We start from the raw sequence: 20,365 nt of genomic DNA on the forward strand, positions 1-20,365 counted from the left end.
AAGAAGCAGCAAAATAAAAACGAGAATCCCAAACGTATTGCAGAACATTGCAGATGGGTCAACTATAATCAATTTACAAATTTTGTAATCCATTTTTATATTTATTTTTTATTTTAGTAAAGTAAAATATTATTTCATTTAAGAAGTTTGAAAAGACTTAAAAGATACTTCGATTTTTTTTTAATACGCATGGTCAGTTCAGTGGTGGCGTGGGGTTTTCCTTTTCCTTATGTGTTCGTATGGTTCGAAAAACCGCCCTAAGAACCCTATTTTTAGGTTTCTTGAGTCCTTCGAATTGCACTGTAAGGGTGTACTTGATAGAGTTCACTACAAGGGTCTTTTTTTTAGCTGAATACACCGTAAGGGTGTGTTTAGTGCCTTTAGTGGGACTTTGGAAATAATAAGAAAATTTTTGGAATTTCAGTCCCATTCAACGTCACTTTTTTCAAAAATAAAAGTAGTCCCAAAGAGTCCCATCTATTTTCCATTTTTCGAACGCCCCGTCGGTCGGCAATGGTAGTACCCCCGGGGTCGACATCTCAGGCTCATTTTCAGATATGACTTCAGCAAAACATGAAGGTAATAAAAATACAGATGTAGAGAAAACGTCTCGGTAATGACCTAAATGGTCGTTGAAATCTTTTGTAAATCTATTCAAAGCGGCTTTTCTTTGATGTACCATCATTGGAAGCAAAAAACATTAATTTATAACTTTATAAGAACAGAAAGAGGCTGGTCCGTTTATTTAAAAAAACTTAATTTTGCGAGAAATCTTAGTTAAAATGCGATTCGAAATAGTTTCAACTGATTTAAGGATAAAAGAATATATTGATTTCATAAAGGATATATTTTTGGGCTGGCATTTTGTGAACATTGAAGCTAAGGCTACACTGATAGTTTTTAAGGCGGCTGCAATGCAATTAGCGTTGCGTTGCAAGCGCGCGAGAAATTGCAAAATATAGCACGTCAATTTTTTCTGCAATTGCTCTGCAACGCAATAAAAATATTGCAGAACAAATTGCAAGTGTCTGCAACAAAATCAGTTTGAATTTGAACTGATTTTGTTGCAGAAGAATCTGCAATTTTTTTGACGATGTATCTGACATTCCAATCTTATTACGTCATTGGAACGTCGGACCTTCGAAAATCGAATGTTTTTGATAAAATCGAATGTTTTGTATTTCGAATGTTTTGTAATAATTCGAATGTTTTTTTGACGTTTTTCCTAGTTCCTTTTTTTAGATGGCTAGACAGCAACATCTTTCAGGCGGCTGCAATGCAACAATTGCATTGCAGCCGCCTGAAAAAACTATCAGTGTAGCCTTAGCTTGAGAGTCGCATCACATTATCATTGAAAGTTTCTTATCTTAAAATCTTCACTTCACGTCTAAGTGGGCAGCGGTTTTCATACTCTGACAAAATGATCGATACAAGGTTCCTAGTCGTACGTAAGACGTAATTCTTTTTTAAATCTATCGATGGCTTTATGGGCAGCTTCCCCTAGAAGTTTGGAGTATTTGTGCTTATTATGTGAAGTTTTTTTCAATTTTTCATGACAAGGCTATTATATTTCAATATACTTGTTAAAAATGTCATGTCTTTTCATTCATCTTAAATATTCTCGCGAGTATACCCAAAATTAATAATCTTATTCCCAAAGCAACCAAACAGCTGTTTGCTTCCGATGATAAATCAGAATAGAACAAAAGGCATTGACTCTCCATCTATTTTTATTACCTTCATGAGCAAAATAAGATATAAAATCAAACTGCACTGTAAGGGTAAGAATCTTTGGTGAAATGCACTCTAAGGTCTAAGGACCCTATATACCTTAAGTGGATAAATTTTGGCGCGTGGATTTAATTTGGCGATTGGCCAAAATACGATTTTTGGTGGGGATTTAATTTGGCGATAAATCAATTTCGTAAAATTTGGCAGGGATTTAATTTGGAGAATTCGAAATTTTGTCACACTGAAATGGGTGAAAATTACTCAAAAATATACTAAAAAAGTTGTGATTTTTTACATAATTCTTTTTTTGTTAAATTTGGCGGGGATTTAATTTGACGAAATGCCGAATTTGGAAATTTTGGCGTGGATTTAATTTGGCGAATTTTGGCAAAATTCGCCAAATTCGCCAAATTTAATCCTCGCCAAAATTTATCCACTTAAGGTATTTCGAACCAGGCCGAGTCCAAATCAAGGTGTTCTAGAGAATAACTTTCGTCCTAGAAATAAAAAACTTGTCGGCAAAGCCACATAAATTGATACTTTGTTCGATTTTCAAAATAATTTTTATTTCTGATTCAACGTAACAAATGATTATTTTTACAAAATTTTATCCCATTTTATAAAAAAAAAATTATAAAGTAATTAGAAAAGAATAATTTAAAAAACATCATTCTTTAGGCGTGATTGGTCAATTGTCATCTCCACTTGATGGACTGAAAGTAAGAAAAAAGATAAAACAATTAACCTGACATTCAGTTTATTCTCAGCTTACCGAAAATGTTTGATGATATTTTTATTCAGGGGAAAATATCAGGTTGACAAGCATTTGTGGCTAAGATTTTGTAAAACTCTTTTAAAGACAGAGTTTTTGAAATTTTGAAAGATTCAAATGCTCAAAAATGATCTACACGTTTTTTTTATTATAAGGAACACGTTTATAAGGAACTCCAAGCTGAAAATGGTTCAAAAAATAAGGATTTGTTAAGGAACTGCCCAGGCTGAGAATAAGTGGATTTGAAAATAATGTACCTTATTGGGACTAATTTGACCAAATTTTGATCTTTCAAGGGGCAAAAAGTTCAAAATTTCCTATGTAGTAAGGAACTCGATAAGGAACTTTGAGACTGAAATTCTCTGTAAAAATAAGGAACTCCAGGCTCAGAGCAAAGTTAAGGTTCCTTATAAAAAAAAAAACGTGTATTAACCCTATTAGCCCCAGGGGGGGGGGTAGAATCTACCAAGCTGGAGTTCTTTTGTTTATTTCTCGGAGAAAAATTTTTCAAACGACTTGAAACTTTCTGACTTTTAATAAAATCTTATTAAGAGTACTTGTACAAAATTTTAGGGTCATAGGTTGTCCAGATCAGGTTTTATGACTTTATTGTGAAACATGACATAAAACCCAGCTAAAATCCTTAAAACTCAAAATTTTAAAATGCTGATAGCTTCTAAACTATTTATTCAATCATTTTCAAATTTTGACACGTGATAGGCATTGATAATACAAATTTAATAAATCTAAAGAAAATTTTTTCAAATGATGACGTCATCATTAATGACGTCATCAAATTTTGAAAATTTTACTCATCTTCAGCATAGATTTTAAGAAAAAATATTCATGGAAATTGCAAAACCGGCAATTATGTTAAAGAACAGTCTTTTAACTTTCAGAATCTTGAAACAGAATCGAAATATCTTTATTGGTTCGACTGTAATAGACATTTTTGTAAACCATATATTTGGGCTTTTTTCCGACAGGTGGAAATTTTGTGATGACGTCATCAGTTTTTGAATGACGTCATCAATTTTTTTTTTCTTCCTGGAAAATTGTATCATGATGGAGAACATCTGTACCAAATTTCATGGCCATAGCTCTTCTAGATCGAAAATAATCGAGGGTGGTAGATTCTACCCCCCTGGGGATATACAAAAGTCAAAAAAGCTTGGGGCTAATAGGGTTAAGGCTAAGAATATAGCCTGGAATTCAACGAACCCCTCCAAAATCGAAACATCCAAAAAAACCCAAGTGGAACGACTAAAATCCCTATTCTCGCCCGAACTCTAAATTCTGAAATACGACAAAATACTCAAAAATCACCGTATATTTCGACCTTGATTGTACTCTTAATATCGTCGAACACCCTGGACCCTGTCTAGGTATCCCCCAGTGTAGTCTAGCAAGCTATACGACTAATTCAGACATAAAGCAAAAAGTAATGGAGGGAACAATTTTAGTTTATACAAACTAAATCCCGTAACAATAATTATCTTATAACGCCTATATTACTGTATTACACGCATTATAAACGACTCCAGTCTACCCCCAGTTGGAGCTGAATCATATTTATCGGTTCTTACTGGAAACACCTTAAAATAGAAACAGAAATTAAGGAGCTTTTTTGTTTGGAACTAAATCTTAAATTTTATGCCATTTTACAAGCGTTTTAGTTAATTTGCAGTTGATTTCAGAAAAAAAAGATGGGCGAATTGAAGGCTAAAAGAATGTATATATTTTTTGATTCCAGCAAAGAACTGTTAGCTCATTCCCGTAAAAGTTACATCGATTTCCACAGAAAAAAATTAACAAATCCTAAGTTTGTGAAACGTCATTTCCAGGTTTGGGAATAGGCGGGTTTCCCAAACTAATCACAAGGTTGGGATCCTGCAACTCTTCAAAAGGTTGTCAAATGCAATATCACAAACTTTAAATCTGGATGCGGATGTTCGGATACTCGGGTCAAAAATGTCAATTTCCGTAACTTGGGATTCAAATTTTCACAATCCAAAAATGAATAAAGCCAAAATGATTTACATTTTAAGACGTGTTGCTAGCATTGTGAAACGGCATCTCCCCTTTGAAAAAATACGTTTATCCAAATTCGAAATTATGTCCTGAGACTGTTTAGACTAAGGAATGCTCGAAAACGGAGTTGGTTTCTTCATTTCCCGAACTTTGAGAAGTAGCACTACACAATGAAGGAATAAGTTTATCCAAACTTGCCTTCAAAATTTACAAATTAAGGAATGCTCGAAAACGGAGTTGGTTTCTTCATTTCCCGAACTTTGAGAAGTAGCACTACACAATGAAGGAATAAGTTTATCCAAACTTGCCTTCAAAATTTACAAATTAAGGAATGCTCGAAAACGGAGTTGGTTTCTTCATTTCCCGAACTTTGAGAAGTAGCACTACACAATGAAGAAATAAGTATATCCAAGCTTGGTTTTTTTGACGTTTTTTGACTGTTTTTTATAATGACTTTTGACTTTATACCTCCAATCTTGATAACTACTTTTCCAAAATTAAAAAATGATACATTCAAATTTAAGTTTGCCTTTCCTCTTTACCACGAAAAGAGAATTTAGTTAAAATTTAAGGCTCGAAATAACGATTTCAATTGGGTCGGACAAAATGTCCGGTCAGGGTGGCTTTAGCTTGAAAATTATGATTTTTGGGTCGGACATGAAGCTATTTGGGTCGGACAATGTCCGATGTCTGACCGTTATTTCAAGCCCTGAAAATTCAATATTTTTCGGACACAGTTCCCTCTTTTTTGTTTTTTATATAACATTAAGCAATCCTTATTGAATCAAATATGTTTTGATTTATGTGTTTCACAATGACATACACGTTTTTTTATAAGAACATCCAAGATGTTCTCAACATGTTCTTACTTATTTTCACCATTTTGTGAGCATAATTGTCCATTTTCTATAGAAATTGGCCATTTTAGAGTCTACAAAGCGTTAAACTGTTCTTAACTTGTTCTTAACATTTCGGCCATCGAAGCCTTATGTTCTTATATAGTTTTTTTTTCTTATATAAAAAAACTTGTATGAAATGTAATTTGATTCAAACAAACATTATCTTCAAACAATATTTGTTTTAAAAGTACTTTATCCAGCTTTTTCCATATTTTTGCAAATGCTACTTAGCTAAAAGCTTTAAAGAAAGTAGTATATTGTTTATTTATCAAGAGGTCGAGTTTTACTGCTCAAACTTGAAGTAGGCGTGTAAAAAGAATGATAGCATTGATCATAATCGCAGCAGTCCCGGCATTATTCTTACTGTGGGTGTTAACCACTTATGTGGAACATGTAATCAGTCTGAGGAAATATCCAAAAGGACCATTCCCGCTTCCTTTAATTGGAAACTTGAATTTGATTGGTGGACAGAGGATACACCTTAATTTGTTGGAACTGACAAAGAAATATGGCAATGTTTACAGCATTAGCATGGGTATGTTCCTAAAGTTTTAATTATTTATTTCTTACTTTTGATTAATTAGCATGTAAGGATCCCAGGAAAATTTAATCAAGCCATAATCTCTCCAAAGTTTTAAAAGCATGTCGGTCAAATTTTCAACTCCTGAAGGCAAATAATGATATAATGAACAAAGGATGACCATTATTTTAATAGGTTTTAGGATTGAGGGAACTTATTTTTAAAGGAATTCTGAAAAGGAAAATTAGGGTTGAAATAGGCTGTCGACTTAGTCTGGCCAGTTAGCTCGTAACTAGGTGTTTAATAATCTCACCAGGCAAGTACTAACCTACTACATGTTTTTTTTATAAACATATAAAAATCAGAAAACAGGCTCAGAGATGCTTAGGTCGAAAGCTTAATAAGGCTGAAAAATGCTTGAGGGATGCTTATATCGAAAGCAAAAATTTATACTGAAATTTTATTTTTTATTCATTCTTTATTTAAAGTTGGGTACACTAATAGAATTACATAAGTACATAAGTAAGTCTAATCAAATCCAACTAAAAGCCTTAAAAAGCCTTAGAAAAAAGCCTGAAAAGCCTTAAAATTCCAGCCAAAAAAATCCAAAATCAGGAAAAAAACAATTTTCGTAGGCTCACGTAATGCTTGCCATATGCTTAATTTTTCCCCATATCTGAGCCTAGATATGCTTACAAGTGCAATGCTTATAAAAAAAAACATGTAGTGTGCTAGTAGCCTTGCAACGCCCATTTCTGATTTCTAAATTTCAATTAAAAGTAAAGCTTATGAAACAGATGTTTTTTTTCTCAAAATTAAGCTAAGAAGAATCACAGTAACACTAAATCGACCACCTAAACCATAATTTGAACCTCTATTGACCTTGTTTCTTCAGGAATGCGACGTGTGGTTGTCGTCAATTCTTACGAGAATGTTAAAGAAGGCTTGGTCACCAGAGGACACGATCTAGCTGGTCGTCCACATTTGAGAGTCGGTTCAAAATATCACAGTAATAACTACAAAACCGTTGGAGCAATGGATTACTCGAAGTCGTGGGCTTTCGTCAGGAAATTGGCATACAAGAGCTTGCATTTATATGGAGAGGGGATGGTGAATATGGAGAGTTGTGTATTGGAAAATGTTGAAAAATTAAGTGGAATCATTTCTAAAGAAGTTGGACAACCAGTCTTAATTCACCAGTATTTGGGTAAGTACATACACATGATGTGTTAGAGCCGTATAGGCGACCTTAGTGCAAAATTTATACACTAAAATGTCACTTGTCATTGATCAAATGGGCTTTTCTAGAAAAAATTCGTGCACCCCCTGTTGAGGAGGTCCATTTCCGTTCCAAGGGGGTAAGGTTTGAAATGCAGTGGAATTCCATAAGGGTAGACGAAAATCCGTCAAGCGGAATTCCAAGGGGGTAATGATTGAAAATTTGTAGGGGGTAGGTCTCAAAAGATTGGACCTCCTCAACAGGGGGTGCACGGTTTTTTTCTGGAAAAGCCCAATGTCATTGACAAGACCCAGGAGGCCTTAAAGCTTTGTATCCACCAACCATTTTTATTTCTATACCTTTTTTAGGAAACATTTTGGTCAACACTATTTGCACCAGAGTCTTTAATACCGATTATGAAATTGACGATCCTGAATTCCAAAACATCCTTGATTTCACATTTGATATTGGAAAAGGATTAGGACTAGATGGCTGGACTATGATCTTCCCATGGCTTGCAAATCTTCCAGCAAACACTAGTGAAGAACTTAGACATCTAATAGCAGCTGTCAAGAACCGAAACGCACATACACGAAAGAAGTTCGAAGAACACATCGCAACTTTCAATCCAGAGAAATTACGTGATATCTGTGACCAGCTGTTATTTTTGTCACAGAATAAAGAACAATGGGAAGGTGCTGGATTCGAAAAAGTCACACAAGAGCAACTAGAGGCTATAGTTCATAGCTACTTTTTTGCCGGTATCGAAACAACTTTGACAACATTGCGTTGGTTTTTCTTATATTGTCTCTACCACCCCGAGTATGAAACCAAGATGTATCAAGAGCTCGTAGACACCTTTGGATTAAAGCATCGTTTGACGTATGGTGACTTGTCATCTCTTCCTTTCACTCAAGCTATGATGAACGAAACCAACCGATGCGCTTCGATTCTAAGAATCAATTTACCGCACAAAGCTGAAGTTGATTCATCCATTGGAGGAAAGGCAATCCCAAAAGGTACACCAGTCATTTTTAATTTCCATAGCGTTCACTTTGATGGGAAATATTGGGAGAATCCAAACGAATTCAACCCGCATCGTTGGTTAAACACCGATGGAAGTTTGAAGAAAGAAAAGGTCACGCATTATTTACCTTTCTCGGCCGGTACAAGAGTTTGTCTTGGTGAGAAAATGGCTAAAGTACAAATGTTCTTGATTGCAGCAAGCTTGGTACGAAGTTTCGAAGTGATGCGATATGATGGGGAGAAGTTACCGGCATTGGATGAACGTGGTCCGGGTAGTGGCCCGTACACACCGGGTACTACCTACAAAGTCATTTTCAAGAAACGCTCAGAGGCGTAATAGAAAGTGACTTTTTATGACATATTTGAACAGTTTTGAGGTTCTTCCAATCTACTAAATAATTTCATATAGAGCTGTAATTATAATATAACAGCCCTTCAAAGACTTTTCATTCTTCTTATATTCATATTCATGAAATTTAAATTAAAAAGATACAATAGGGTGAAATTTGGTTAAAGGTTATGAATCGCTTCGTAATTCAGAAATTGCAATAGAATCAGTTTTGTATGCACTTTTTTAAGCCTTTCAGTGAAGAAATATTTTAAAACTAAAAGTTTTGAGGGTGAGCCAAATTTTACTCTAGTGTCTTATTCGTCACTACACGTTTTTTATAAGAACATTTAAGTTTTTTTCATTTAAGCCTTTGATGTTCTAAACTTCGAAGCCTTATGTTCTTTATTTAGTTTGTTCTTATAAAAAACGTGTATTCTTACATATTAATATTATTTTAGCTGAGATTTATATTTACATTTAATCATTCAAAACTCTCTCATCATCATTTTTTCAAGGAAATTTTGGAGAACTGATGTTATTCTAGATTATAATAATATTCAAACTAAAATGGGGGCTGAATTCTAAATTATTGTGTTAATTCGGCCACAGCGAATTTAGAATAGCAAATAGTTTAGCCTGTGGCGCAAAGCTTTGTCCATTTTATAGATTTTATTGTACATCTTTTTCACATTTAATAAAAGTTCTGTCTCAGTGAGACAGTAATATCTTTTGCTCTTTTGGGATTTTTGTCAACAAGCTTATGTTGCATTCAATTGTGCTTAAGAATGAGATTAAGGCACTTCTAAAAAGATACATCTTATTTTTCAAATTTCATAGTTTCTCAAGTTTAGGGGCCACCTAGAATATTGTTCCATTAGCGGCCGCCTAAATTCTAGGGGTCACCCCCGGGGGGGGGGGGCACTGGGTTTGCGGACTGACGGTATGTGCGGGCCAAAAATTGGCTTTTAAAATTGCACCCTTACAGTGCAGCAAAAATCAGTGAAAATCATACCCTTAGAGTGCATTTTCCCCCAAATTTTCGATCCCTTTCGTGCAAAAAATGGTCAAAATTCTAGCATTTTTGGTCAAAATATCTAGATTTTTCAAGAATTTTCTGAAATTTCTACCCTTACAGTGCATCTCTAGTTTTTCCGACCCTTACAGTGCATTTTAAACATATTGGAAAAGGTACCCTTAGGACCCGCATATACCCGTCGGTCCTTTTGCCCAGCTGCCCCCCCCCCCCCGGGGGGTCACCTAAATTCTTAGGGGCCACCTAGAACCTGCTTATAAGCCATGTTTTAAAAGAACAATTAAAATTTAGAGTCTTTCAAAAAGTAATTTCCTCTGTATTTAGAGATTCAAAATATCTTGAACAGTGAAAAAGAATGCGGCTAATTACTATTATTTGATTTCCCCGTGTTTCTTCTCAATAAATCAAAATTATGCAAAATAAAATTTTTAGATAAAACCTATACCTTTATTATATTTCTGAAATACATCATTTTATCATACATCTGAAAATCAGACAACTAATTTTTGAATAATTATAAAGTATGATTACATTAATGACTGAGATTGTACATAATAGATATTTCTCAATCTACGACATTTTCATCAATTTTATTAATCAGAGTTTTAAAGATTTTTAAAATGATAAACCTAATTATTCAATCAAAATAAGTTTCAGTTTATCGACCCAGTGATATTCATATTGGAAGTTTATCGTGGCTTGGATCACGAGATTTACGTTTGGCTACGTTTCGAGAGATTTTTCTCTAATTCTAATCACTCAATCATAGAATTACAAAAAAATCTTACTGCCAACTGTCTCAAAAAATTATCCCTATTTGACAACTCACGAAGTACACTCTTTTTCTATGACAGCAATTTCATAAATGTTCTTTTTTATAAGAACATCCAAAATTTTTGAAACCTTCCAATTTTGTTAACTTTTTGAGTTTTAAGCCTAAAGATGTTCTTAAAATATATCACATATGTTCATATTTTTACCATTTTGTGAGCATTTTTGGTCATTTTCCTTAGAAATCGGGTTTTCAGACCTCGCAAAGCTTTAGAATGATCTTAGCTTCTTAATATTTTAGCCTTATGCTCTTATATATTTTGTTCTTATAAAGAAAACGTGTAAGAGCAATGAGGCTCAAAAGGACTGAAAGTTTAAAAACAATATACACTTTTTTTATAAGAACCAATAATAAGGCACTTTGAGCCTCATTGCATTTAGTAATTCCAGGCTGAGCATTGTTCTTAAATTGTTCAGATTTTTTGACAATTGTTCTAAAAAAAAATGTATGAACGAATACTGTCTTTGCCTTTGAAATAAGAACATGATGAGAACAATTTTAGGCAATTCCAATACACTCTTTTTATCTAACTAATTTAAATAAGAGCCGACCGAAGTTTTTTCATGAGACTCTTCTTGTTCTTCGAGCCTAAGATTATTAATATTCCGTTCTTATTTCTTAAAGGCAAAAATATGTAAGCCTTTATATCTACTTTCACTACTTTGACCCTTAAACTACTTGAAATTCCAAAATCAACACTGTACTTAGCTTAATCTTGTCATTTGACGATTTTGAGCCTCATCGTTCTAATAAAATTGTTCTTGTAAGAAGAGAGAGTGCATGTCAAAACCTTTGTTGAATTTTTTCGAGGGAGTGCAAAGTTGAAGAATACAACAAGTCATTGCAAGATTATGTTTTTGGCCAGCATCCAAAAGGTAGATCAATCTTACATATCAAAGTTATCAAGGGCCACTGACATGCTGATTAAACGTTAGTTTGGAAAGCTGCCATGTCGAGCCAAAGTAAATAAACAATCCAATCTATTAAACAATCATTTCATCGTTCAATCGAGTTTTTGCTGATAATAAAATTGTGCTTCAGTGCGAACTAAAGTTTAATCTGTCCCATATTTAAGTTTACGCAATCAATCTTGCAGTGTAAAAAGGGTTATAACTTAATTGACATAATGTGATATCTATTTGTATCATAAAGACACAGAACACATTTTTGTGATGAGAAAGTATATTTGAGATTACATAGTAGGTTAATTTCAAAAAGTTGTGTATGCATAGTGGACAGAGTCTAAAGTCTAACTTGTTTATTTGATTCAGTTCTTTTGAAAAAATATGATTTGATGTCCCGAGAGTTGTTCTCAGGAATTGATGACAAAGTTTGGGCCAAAAATCTTTATAATTTTTCCTTAGATTTTTTAGTTTACAGCTTGATTTTTGATAATTTTTTTTCTTGTTGATGCATAGGCAAATATTTTTTCTTACTCTTTTAGGTAAAAAATGTTTATTTACATCTTACTAGCAATCCCAAGTCTGTTCTTACTATGGGTGTTAATCACTTATGTGGAACATTTAATCAATTCGAGGAAATATCCAAAAGGACCATTCCCGCTTCCTCTGATTGGAAATTTGAATTTGCTGAGCAAAGATTTACACTTGAATTTCTTGGAGATTGGAAAAACGTATGGTGACGTGTTCAGTATTAGCATAGGTAAGAGCATTTTTCGGTGACAAATAATTTGCCCGTGGATAAATGCCCCCGGGAAATTGAAGCAGTAAAGGCCCCCGGGAAGCCCCCTTGTAAATATGACCGACATTGAGATTAAAAATATTGCAAATTTCCGGGGATATTTTTCAAAATGAGGGGCCCTTCCATTTCTAGAGTTTATTGTTATGAAAGTATAAAAAGAATAAAAGAACAGCACAAGGGAAAATATAAACCACCTTGTATCTCCACGGAATGAATCTCACAGTCTCTTTGTTTTCGAGTTGTTCATTTCTTGAGCCATTTCACGCGCCACATAACTTATGAAAGACTACTCAAGAATTTCCAAGTTCCAGGAGGAGATAAAGAGCTCAAACATGTTAATTTCAAATCCAGTTACAGTTTATCCTTTCAAACACAGGTATGAAAAGATACGTCATCGTTAATTCTTACGAGAACGTCAAAGAGGGTCTTATCACCAAAGGGCACGAGATGGCTGGACGCTCGCCAAGACTTAGTCTACTGGTAGCAACTAAAGGACGAAGAACATTCGGAGCTATGGATTATTCCAAGTCATGGGCTTTCATCAGAAAATTAGCGTACAAAAGTTTACATTTATATGGAAGCGGCATGACGAATATTGAAGATATTGTGACCGATGACGTAGATAAATTGTGTTCGATTATCTCTGACGAACTTGACAAACCTGTTCCTATACAACCATATTTAGGTAACGTCTTGAAAATTGTCTCTCGTTGAATTCTACCTTTAAGATTTAAGAAATTTCAGCTGATGAGCCTACCACGGTTTTATGAAAACAAAGTACATATGTACTACTAGACGGTTCCTGTCGTCGCAATCATCGGCTAAGTGTTGCTGAACGTACACAATGTTCCTGTACTAACGCACTTTGTAATAACGCCACACTTTGTAATACCTAACACACTTTGTAATAATTAACCTACCTCACTTTGTAATAAAATTCACCAGACTTTGTAATACACTCCACACTTTGTAATACACCTTGCCAAACTTTGTAATACCTAACACACTTTGTAATAGAACTTGACATACTTTGTAATACCTAACACACTTTGTGATAGAACTGACACACTTTGTAATACGAAAAGCTGACAAACTTTATAATAAAACCTGAAAGTCAAATTGTGCAACCTTGCGAGCATATCTACAGGGCCCTTTTGTATTGCTCGAAGAACAATCATTACATATCAATCATTATATAGGCAAAGGCTACTTTTCCTTCTAATACTTGATATTATTACCTTTTCAGGCAACACATTGGTCAATACAATCTGTCGAAGATGTTTTTCCACAAACTATGAGATCGATGATCCTGAATTTCAACATATTCTTGAATTCACCGCAAATATTGGCAAAGGAGTTGGTCTGGATATGTGGTTGGCCATGTTACCTTGGCTTGTTTATCTCCCAACTTTCACCTCGACTGCACAATTCAAAATGCTGGTCACAGCAGTGAATCAAAGAAGCGTTATGACTCATCGAATGTTCGAGGAACACAAGACAACCTTGAATCCAGACAACCTTCGAGATGTAACTGATCAACTTCTCTTTCTATCCTCAAACAAAGAAGCATGGAAAGATGCCGGCTTCGAAGAAGTTTCTCAAGACCATCTCGAAAATACAGTCAATATTTTGTTTTTTGCCGGCATTGAAACTTCTCTTACAACACTTCGTTGGTTTTTCCTGTATTGCCTACACCACCCAGAATACCAAAAGAAAATGCATGACGAAATTGTGGAGACATTTGGTTTGAGACACCGTCTAACTTATTCAGATCTGGACTCTTTGCCGTTCACCCAAGCAATGCTGTTTGAAACCAATCGAAAATCTTCAATTGCTAGAATCAATGTTGCACATAAAGCCATGGTGGATACATCAATCAATGGAATCAACATTCCAAAAGGAGCTCCAATACTGTTTAACCTATACAGTCTTCACTATGACGAGAATCATTGGGAAAAACCGCACGAGTTCAACCCCCACCGCTGGTTAAATGCTGATGGAAGTCTAAAGAAGGAAAGAGCAACACACTATCTGCCTTTCTCAGCTGGAACTCGAGTCTGCCTTGGTGAGAAAATGGCTAAAGTTCAAATGTTTTTGATCACGACGAAATTGATTCGGTCTTACGAGATATGTCCATATCTTGAAGAGAAGCTACCAGGGTTGGACGAACGAGGACCAGGAGGACCGTATTCACCCGCTACAGACTATAAAGTGATCTTCAAGAGACGAATACAATCATAAAACAAACCATAGCGAGCCAACGAACTCTGTTTTATAAGTTGAACTTCACAATAAAGCTCGAATCTCAAGGATTCAGTAAAACTTTTGCTGCTAATTTATCAGACTTGTAAAAAAATGTTTTCATATTTAGAGCAGTAGAAGCTCCAAAGATCCAACCTCATTTACTTAACATCCTTATGATTTTGGTGGCACTGTAAATATTTCTTCTTTTTTTAAGGCAAAATTATGTTAGGCTTTATATCCGCTTTCACTACTTTGACTCTTAAACTACTTGAAATTCCAAAATCAACACTGTACTTAGCTTAATCTTGTCATTTGACGATTTAGAGCCTCATCGTTCTAATAAAATTGTTCTTGTAAAGAAAGAGACAGTGCATGTCAAAAACTTTGTTGAAATTTTTCGAGGTACTTTAAAGTCGAAGAGTAATGTAACAAGTCATTACAAAATTCGGCTAGACGATTATTTTTTTACCATTGAATAGGCCAGCATCCAGCAAAAGGTATATCAATTTTGCATATCAAAGTTATTAAGGGCCTTTCTCCACCGACACGCTAATTAAACATTAATTTGGAAAAATGAAACGTCAAGCCATTTTTATGTAACAGAAAGCTGTATGTTCACTAGCAGATGGTGGGTTACCCTATTTTTGTTGCAGAATTTCTCCGCGCAATGTAGATTGGCCCTTACGGCTTTAGCCTGAGAATGCAAATCGCTCTAAGGAGACCAGGCTGTAAACCAGAACATAAAATATCAAAAAATAGACTGTGAAATAGTTTATCCAGGCTAATAATAAGATTGTGTTTCTGTGTGAACTCATATTTCACGTTACGCAATCAATCTTGCAGTGTAAAAAGAATCATAGCTTAATTGACATATTACTGAGGTTAAGGATACCATGATAATCACGACGACGGACGAAAAACGTAATAGGCTAGTAAAAATATGAAATTTGATTTGTTGAAACTCACTAGCCTGTTAAATCTTCGTTAGTCGTGATTTTACCGATTTACTTAACTTCACTATTGTGATATCTATTTGTATCATAAAGACACAGAACACATTGGGGGCGTTCACGCTGGAAGATTTCCTTAGTAAAACTGTAGTTATAAATTCTTTTATTTTTTACAATAGAAGCGTGCACGCAACAAAAGGTTAACCGCATTGCATGGTCACTTTTATTTGATTTTCCTTAATCAAAAGTCATAGGCTCCATTGTCTTAAAGGTAGGGTAGGAGCCACAGATATCTAAGCCCGAAGGGCTAGATAGGCAACTTTAAGCTTTCTCCAGCAAAAAAAAGTGAAGCAAAAATTTGACTTTTTAAATTTCGTGCCGATGGATAGGATCTAGCATTTTAATTGTTTTCGGAGCGCGAGATAAAAAAACGTAGGCGGCAAACGCTATTTCACATCTCTCAAACCGGTGAAATTGCATATTTTAGTCACGTGACTCTGGTAGGAAATCCTTCCAAAGATGAGCTTCACTTTTTGAACAAAGCTGCAAATCTAGCCCTTCGGGCTTTACAGATATCTGTGGTAGGAGCCGCCTTTAAAACAAAATATTTTATTAAGGAAGCATAAACAAAGGATGCGTGCAATTAACAAAAAGTTTTGCTATTTCAAACAGGAATGAACTGAGGAAAAAATAGAAACAGTGCAAACAGTGGTCGTGTTCAGACCAAGGTTTAAAGTAATTAAGTCTACATGTTTCTTTTATATTCCTTTTGTATTTAGCTGCAGACTCCTCATAAGTTAAACCAAAGTTTAAAAAGGAATCACCCTCTGGTTTAAAAAAAAGTTTTTACGATATTATCACAGTTTTCTGAATAGACGAAATCAGAGTTCGCAAGTGAAAATCATGCTCCTTTTGTGAATTATGAAAGGAGAACGTGAAATTTATGACTTAGAGACGCTCGGAGCGTCTCTAGCAATTTAGGCAGCTAATGGGCTTTTAATGAGAATATCATGGATCGAAGTATGGAGATTCCCATACTCCGCAACAAAACTGTATGCGATCTCCTCTATCAAAAACGAAGCCCCACTCAAACATTCAAAAGGGGATTCCTTTTTCCTCTCTTATGTAATCCATCTAAAAGATGAAATAGCAATTAAGTCGTTGTATTTCTTAATTCTCATATCAACTTAGTACTACTTACGCCTTAAACTTAAACTCTCATGTCTGAACACGACCAGTGTTGTTGATGTGTAAGCATAGTCATTATAAAAACACTGGTCTGGAAGGCTTTTGTCTCTTTTTATTGTTAAAAGATGGAGCTTACGTACCAAAATCGATTTATTTTGCAAACTTTTTGATCATGTGATTAGAAAATAGACCAATCCCAAGAGGAGATTTTGGTAACGTGATAAAAAAGTATTCAAATTGTAACTTGTCTTTTGTTTGTAACAAAAGAAAATTGAACAAAAAGCTAAAACAATAGACCGGGGTTTTTTATAATGACTATGATGTAAGACGAATGCAGTTATTGAGTACAACGATTACAACAAATAGTTTTGCGGATTTCAAGGGATGTATGGATATCAATGATATCAATATCAATTAATCACAAGCGAAATTGTAACTCTCAATAAAAAATCAATAAATGAGAGGCTTTAAGCAAAATCAATTAACATGTTATAATAGATCTCGTCAACCTACAAAGAACTGTAATAAACCATTGTATTCATCCATCATAAATCTTAACTTTGATGGATTTAATTAAGGAAACCTTCCAGTGTAAACGCGCCCTTTGTTGTGATGCAAAAGTATAATTGAGATTACATTAGTTTCAAAAAGTTGTGTATGCATAGTGGAGTAGAGGAGCATAGTGGAAATAGTGGTGTCTAAAGTCTAACTTGTTTACAGTATTTGATTTAATTCTTTTGAAAAAAATAGGACTACCAGACTTACCCTGATTTTGCCTACAAATAGAGCTGGTATGATCTGGAAAGGGTTATTTTGCAAAGATGAATAGGCAAATATTTTTTCTTACTATTTTAGGTAAAAAAATGTTTATTTACATCTTACTAGCAATACCAAGTCTGTTCTTACTATGGGTATTAATCACTTATGTGGAACATTTAATCAGTTCGAGGAAATATCCAAAAGGACCATTCCCGCTTCCTCTGATTGGAAACCTGAATTTGCTGAGTAAAGATTTACACTTGAATTTCTTGGAGATTGGAAAAACGTATGGTGACGTGTTCAGTATTAGCATAGGTAAGAGCATTTGTTTTATTTTTGGTGACAGAAAATTTGCTCGTGGATGCATGCGCCCGGTGTAACCGTAAATCTTTACTCCCCGAAATTAGTCTAGTGAAGAAAGATGCCTTTTTATTAGAATTTTTATTGGGCCAAGAAAAAGCTGTACGAACAAGAATTTTTTGAATTAAATTTCAAGAATTATTTCAAAATAAAGAAAACAGTGTTGCAGTGTCAAGATGTAGCCAGGTTTTTTAAATATCTCTCAATTTTCTAACCCAAGCAAATCGCACTCAAGAAAAAAGTTTAAATTCAATTTAAATGTCAAAATAACAGTAAAAGTTTTTCCATATAGTTTTTGTAATTTATTCATGATAAACAGGAAAAAAAAGATTAGGAAACCGAATGTTGATCGTGATCTATGCCAGTTTTTTGGTATACTATCAGGGGAGTAAAAATTTCCCGAAGGGAGTCATTATTTTCGCGTAAATTTATACTCCCGGAAGAAATAATTTCCTGGAAAAGATTACTGGGGAGTAATTATTTCCCAGTAAATAATGACTGGAGAGTATAAATTTTGGGGAGTAATATTTTACTGCGACACCGGGAAATTTGGAATAAAAGAACAGCACAAGGGCGTACCACCGCGGAATGAATCTGACAGTTTTTTTGTTTTTGAGTTGTTCATTCTTCGAGCCATTTCACGCGCCACATAACTTATGAAAGACTACTCAAGAATTCCCAAAGAGCTCCTTCTCTGGATATCTCAAACATGTTTACTTAAAATCCAGTTACAATTTATCCTTTCAAACACAGGTATGAAAAGATACGTCATCGTTAATTCTTACGAGAACGTCAAAGAGGGGCTTATCACCAAAGGGCATGAGATGGCTGGACGCTCACCAAGACTTAGTCTACTGGTAGCAACTAAAGGACGAAGAACATTCGGTGCAATGGATTATTCCAAGTCATGGGCTTTCATCAGAAAATTAGCGTACAAAAGTTTACATTTATATGGAAGCGGCATGACGAATATTGAAGATATTGTGACCGATGACGTAGATAAATTGTGCTCCATTATCTCTGGCGAACTTGACAAACCTGTTCCTATACAACCATATTTAGGTAACGTCTTGAAAATTGTCTCTCGTTGAGTTTTACCTTTAAGATTTAAGGATTTTCAGTTGATGAGCCTACCACAGTTTTATGGGAACAAATTGCATATGTACTACTACTAGGCGGTTCCTGTCGTCGCAAACATTATATAGCAAAGATTACTTCTCCTTCTAATACTTAATGTTTCAGGCAACACATTGATCAACACCATCTGCCGAAGATGTTTTTCCACAAACTACGAGATCGATGATCCTGAATTTCGACATATTCTTGAATTCACCGCAAATATTGGCAAAGGAGCTCTTGGTCTGGATATGTGGTTGGCCATGTTGCCTTGGCTTGTTTATCTCCCACATTTCACCTCGACTGCACAATTCAAAATGCTGGTCACAGCAGTGAATCAAAGAAGCGTTATGACTCATCGAATGTTCGAGGAACACAAGACTACTTTGAATCCAGACAAGCTTCGAGATGTAACTGATCAACTTCTCTTTCTATCCTCAAACAAAGAAGCGTGGAAAGATGCCGGCTTCGAAGAAGTTTCTCAAGACCATCTCGAAAATACAGTCAATATTTTGTTTTTCGCCGGCATTGAAACTTCTCTTACAACACTTCGTTGGTTTTTCCTGTATTGCCTACACCACCCAGAATACCAAAAGAAAATGCATGACGAAATTGTGGATACATTTGGTTTGAGACACCGTCTAACTTATTCAGATCTGGACTCTTTGCCGTTCACCCAGGCAATGCTGTTTGAAACCAATCGAAAATCTTCAATTGCTAGAATCAATGTTGCACATAAAGCCATGGTGGATACATCAATCAATGGAATCAACATTCCAAAAGGAGCTCCAATACTGTTTAACCTATACAGTCTCCACTATGACGAAAATCATTGGGTAAAACCGCACGAGTTCAACCCTCACCGCTGGTTAAATGCTGATGGAAATTTAAAGAAGGAAAGGGCAACACACTATCTGCCTTTTTCAGCTGGAACTCGAGTCTGCCTTGGTGAGAAAATGGCTAAAGTTCAAATGTTTTTGATCACGACGAAATTGATTCGGACTTTCGAGATATGTCCATATCTTGAAGAGAAGCTACCGGGGTTGGACGAGCGAGGACCAGGAGGACCGTATTCACCAGCTACAGACTATAAAGTGATCTTCAAGAGACGGATACAATCATAAAACAAACCATAGTGAGCCAACGAACGATATCTTATAAGAAGAACTTCACAATAAAGCTCGAATCTCAAGGAGCCAGTAAAACTTTTGCTGCCAATTTATCAGACTTGCAAAAAAAAAAAACGTTCAGTACAGTGGAAGCTCCGAAGATCCAACTTCATTTACTTTATTCCTATGATACTGTTTCTTTTTACAAATAAGATGAAAAATTTGCAACAAGTTGAATATCTTCTTTATCCCCTCCTCCTCCTCAACATTTGAGTTGTGGAGACTCTATTGTAGTGATATTTTTATACCCCAAAAGAATGGCTGTTCGGAAAACTAGAGGATGAATATAAAGGTTTTATCTCAAAAAAATTTTTCCCGTTTTATACACGCATATTTCATATCAGAAATAGACTTTGTGTTGCAGTTTCAAAATTTTAGATATTTTTTGAATTCAAATTATTATTACATTCAAAGATTTTTGAATTCTTCGGATGTTCTCAACTTTTTGAGTTTTAAGCCTAAAAATGTTCTTAGCATGTTCTTA

The 20,365-nt window shown here is 34.9% G+C and overlaps 4 protein-coding genes across 5 annotated transcripts in view; 3 read left to right on the forward strand and 1 right to left on the reverse strand.

Moving 5' to 3' along the window:
• Window positions 1-2,280: 2,280 nt before the first annotated feature.
• The window catches only part of LOC136807215 (spermatogenesis-defective protein 39 homolog), a 56,142-nt gene continuing 38,057 nt past the window's right edge, over window positions 2,281-20,365 (reverse strand). For both annotated transcript variants that reach the window (XM_067063811.1, XM_067063810.1), the window contains one exon: window positions 2,281-2,444. In XM_067063811.1, the coding sequence (XP_066919912.1) occupies window positions 2,427-2,444 (18 nt within the window). In that variant the 3' untranslated portion in view covers window positions 2,281-2,426. The remainder of the gene's footprint in view (window positions 2,445-20,365) is intronic.
• Window positions 5,629-8,812, forward strand: LOC136807212 (steroid 17-alpha-hydroxylase/17,20 lyase-like). The gene is made up of 3 exons (XM_067063807.1): window positions 5,629-5,968; window positions 6,849-7,160; window positions 7,541-8,812. The coding sequence occupies exons 1-3, from the start codon at window positions 5,752-5,754 to the stop codon at window positions 8,533-8,535; spliced, it is 1,524 nt and encodes a 507-aa protein (XP_066919908.1). The 5' UTR covers window positions 5,629-5,751; the 3' UTR covers window positions 8,536-8,812.
• LOC136807213 (steroid 17-alpha-hydroxylase/17,20 lyase-like) lies at window positions 11,811-14,505 on the forward strand. The gene is made up of 3 exons (XM_067063808.1): window positions 11,811-12,056; window positions 12,472-12,780; window positions 13,342-14,505. The coding sequence occupies exons 1-3, from the start codon at window positions 11,846-11,848 to the stop codon at window positions 14,334-14,336; spliced, it is 1,515 nt and encodes a 504-aa protein (XP_066919909.1). The 5' UTR covers window positions 11,811-11,845; the 3' UTR covers window positions 14,337-14,505.
• LOC136807214 (steroid 17-alpha-hydroxylase/17,20 lyase-like) lies at window positions 17,309-20,150 on the forward strand. Its single transcript, XM_067063809.1, has 3 exons — window positions 17,309-17,551; window positions 18,350-18,658; window positions 18,839-20,150. Exons 1-3 carry the CDS (start codon window positions 17,341-17,343, stop codon window positions 19,834-19,836), a joined length of 1,518 nt encoding a protein of 505 aa, XP_066919910.1. The 5' UTR covers window positions 17,309-17,340; the 3' UTR covers window positions 19,837-20,150.

The sequence above is a fragment of the Clytia hemisphaerica genome, unplaced genomic scaffold (genome assembly GCF_902728285.1).
Source record: "Clytia hemisphaerica strain Z4C2 unplaced genomic scaffold, Clytia hemisphaerica genome assembly, whole genome shotgun sequence".
Taxonomy (NCBI): Eukaryota; Metazoa; Cnidaria; class Hydrozoa; order Leptothecata; family Clytiidae; genus Clytia; species Clytia hemisphaerica.

Bases quoted from the DNA above. Each gene is read 5' to 3' on its own strand.
- LOC136807214 (XM_067063809.1), top strand. From the start codon at position 17,341: ATGTTTATTTACATCTTACTAGCAATACCAAGTCTGTTCTTACTATGG. The intron at 17,552-18,349 runs GTAAGAGCATTT...TTTCAAACACAG, and splicing joins CGTGTTCAGTATTAGCATAG to GTATGAAAAGATACGTCATC. The intron at 18,659-18,838 runs GTAACGTCTTGA...TTAATGTTTCAG, and splicing joins TCCTATACAACCATATTTAG to GCAACACATTGATCAACACC.
- LOC136807212 (XM_067063807.1), top strand. From the start codon at position 5,752: ATGATAGCATTGATCATAATCGCAGCAGTCCCGGCATTATTCTTACTG. The intron at 5,969-6,848 runs GTATGTTCCTAA...TTGTTTCTTCAG, and splicing joins TGTTTACAGCATTAGCATGG to GAATGCGACGTGTGGTTGTC. The intron at 7,161-7,540 runs GTAAGTACATAC...TACCTTTTTTAG, and splicing joins CTTAATTCACCAGTATTTGG to GAAACATTTTGGTCAACACT.
- LOC136807213 (XM_067063808.1), top strand. From the start codon at position 11,846: ATGTTTATTTACATCTTACTAGCAATCCCAAGTCTGTTCTTACTATGG. The intron at 12,057-12,471 runs GTAAGAGCATTT...TTTCAAACACAG, and splicing joins CGTGTTCAGTATTAGCATAG to GTATGAAAAGATACGTCATC. The intron at 12,781-13,341 runs GTAACGTCTTGA...TTACCTTTTCAG, and splicing joins TCCTATACAACCATATTTAG to GCAACACATTGGTCAATACA.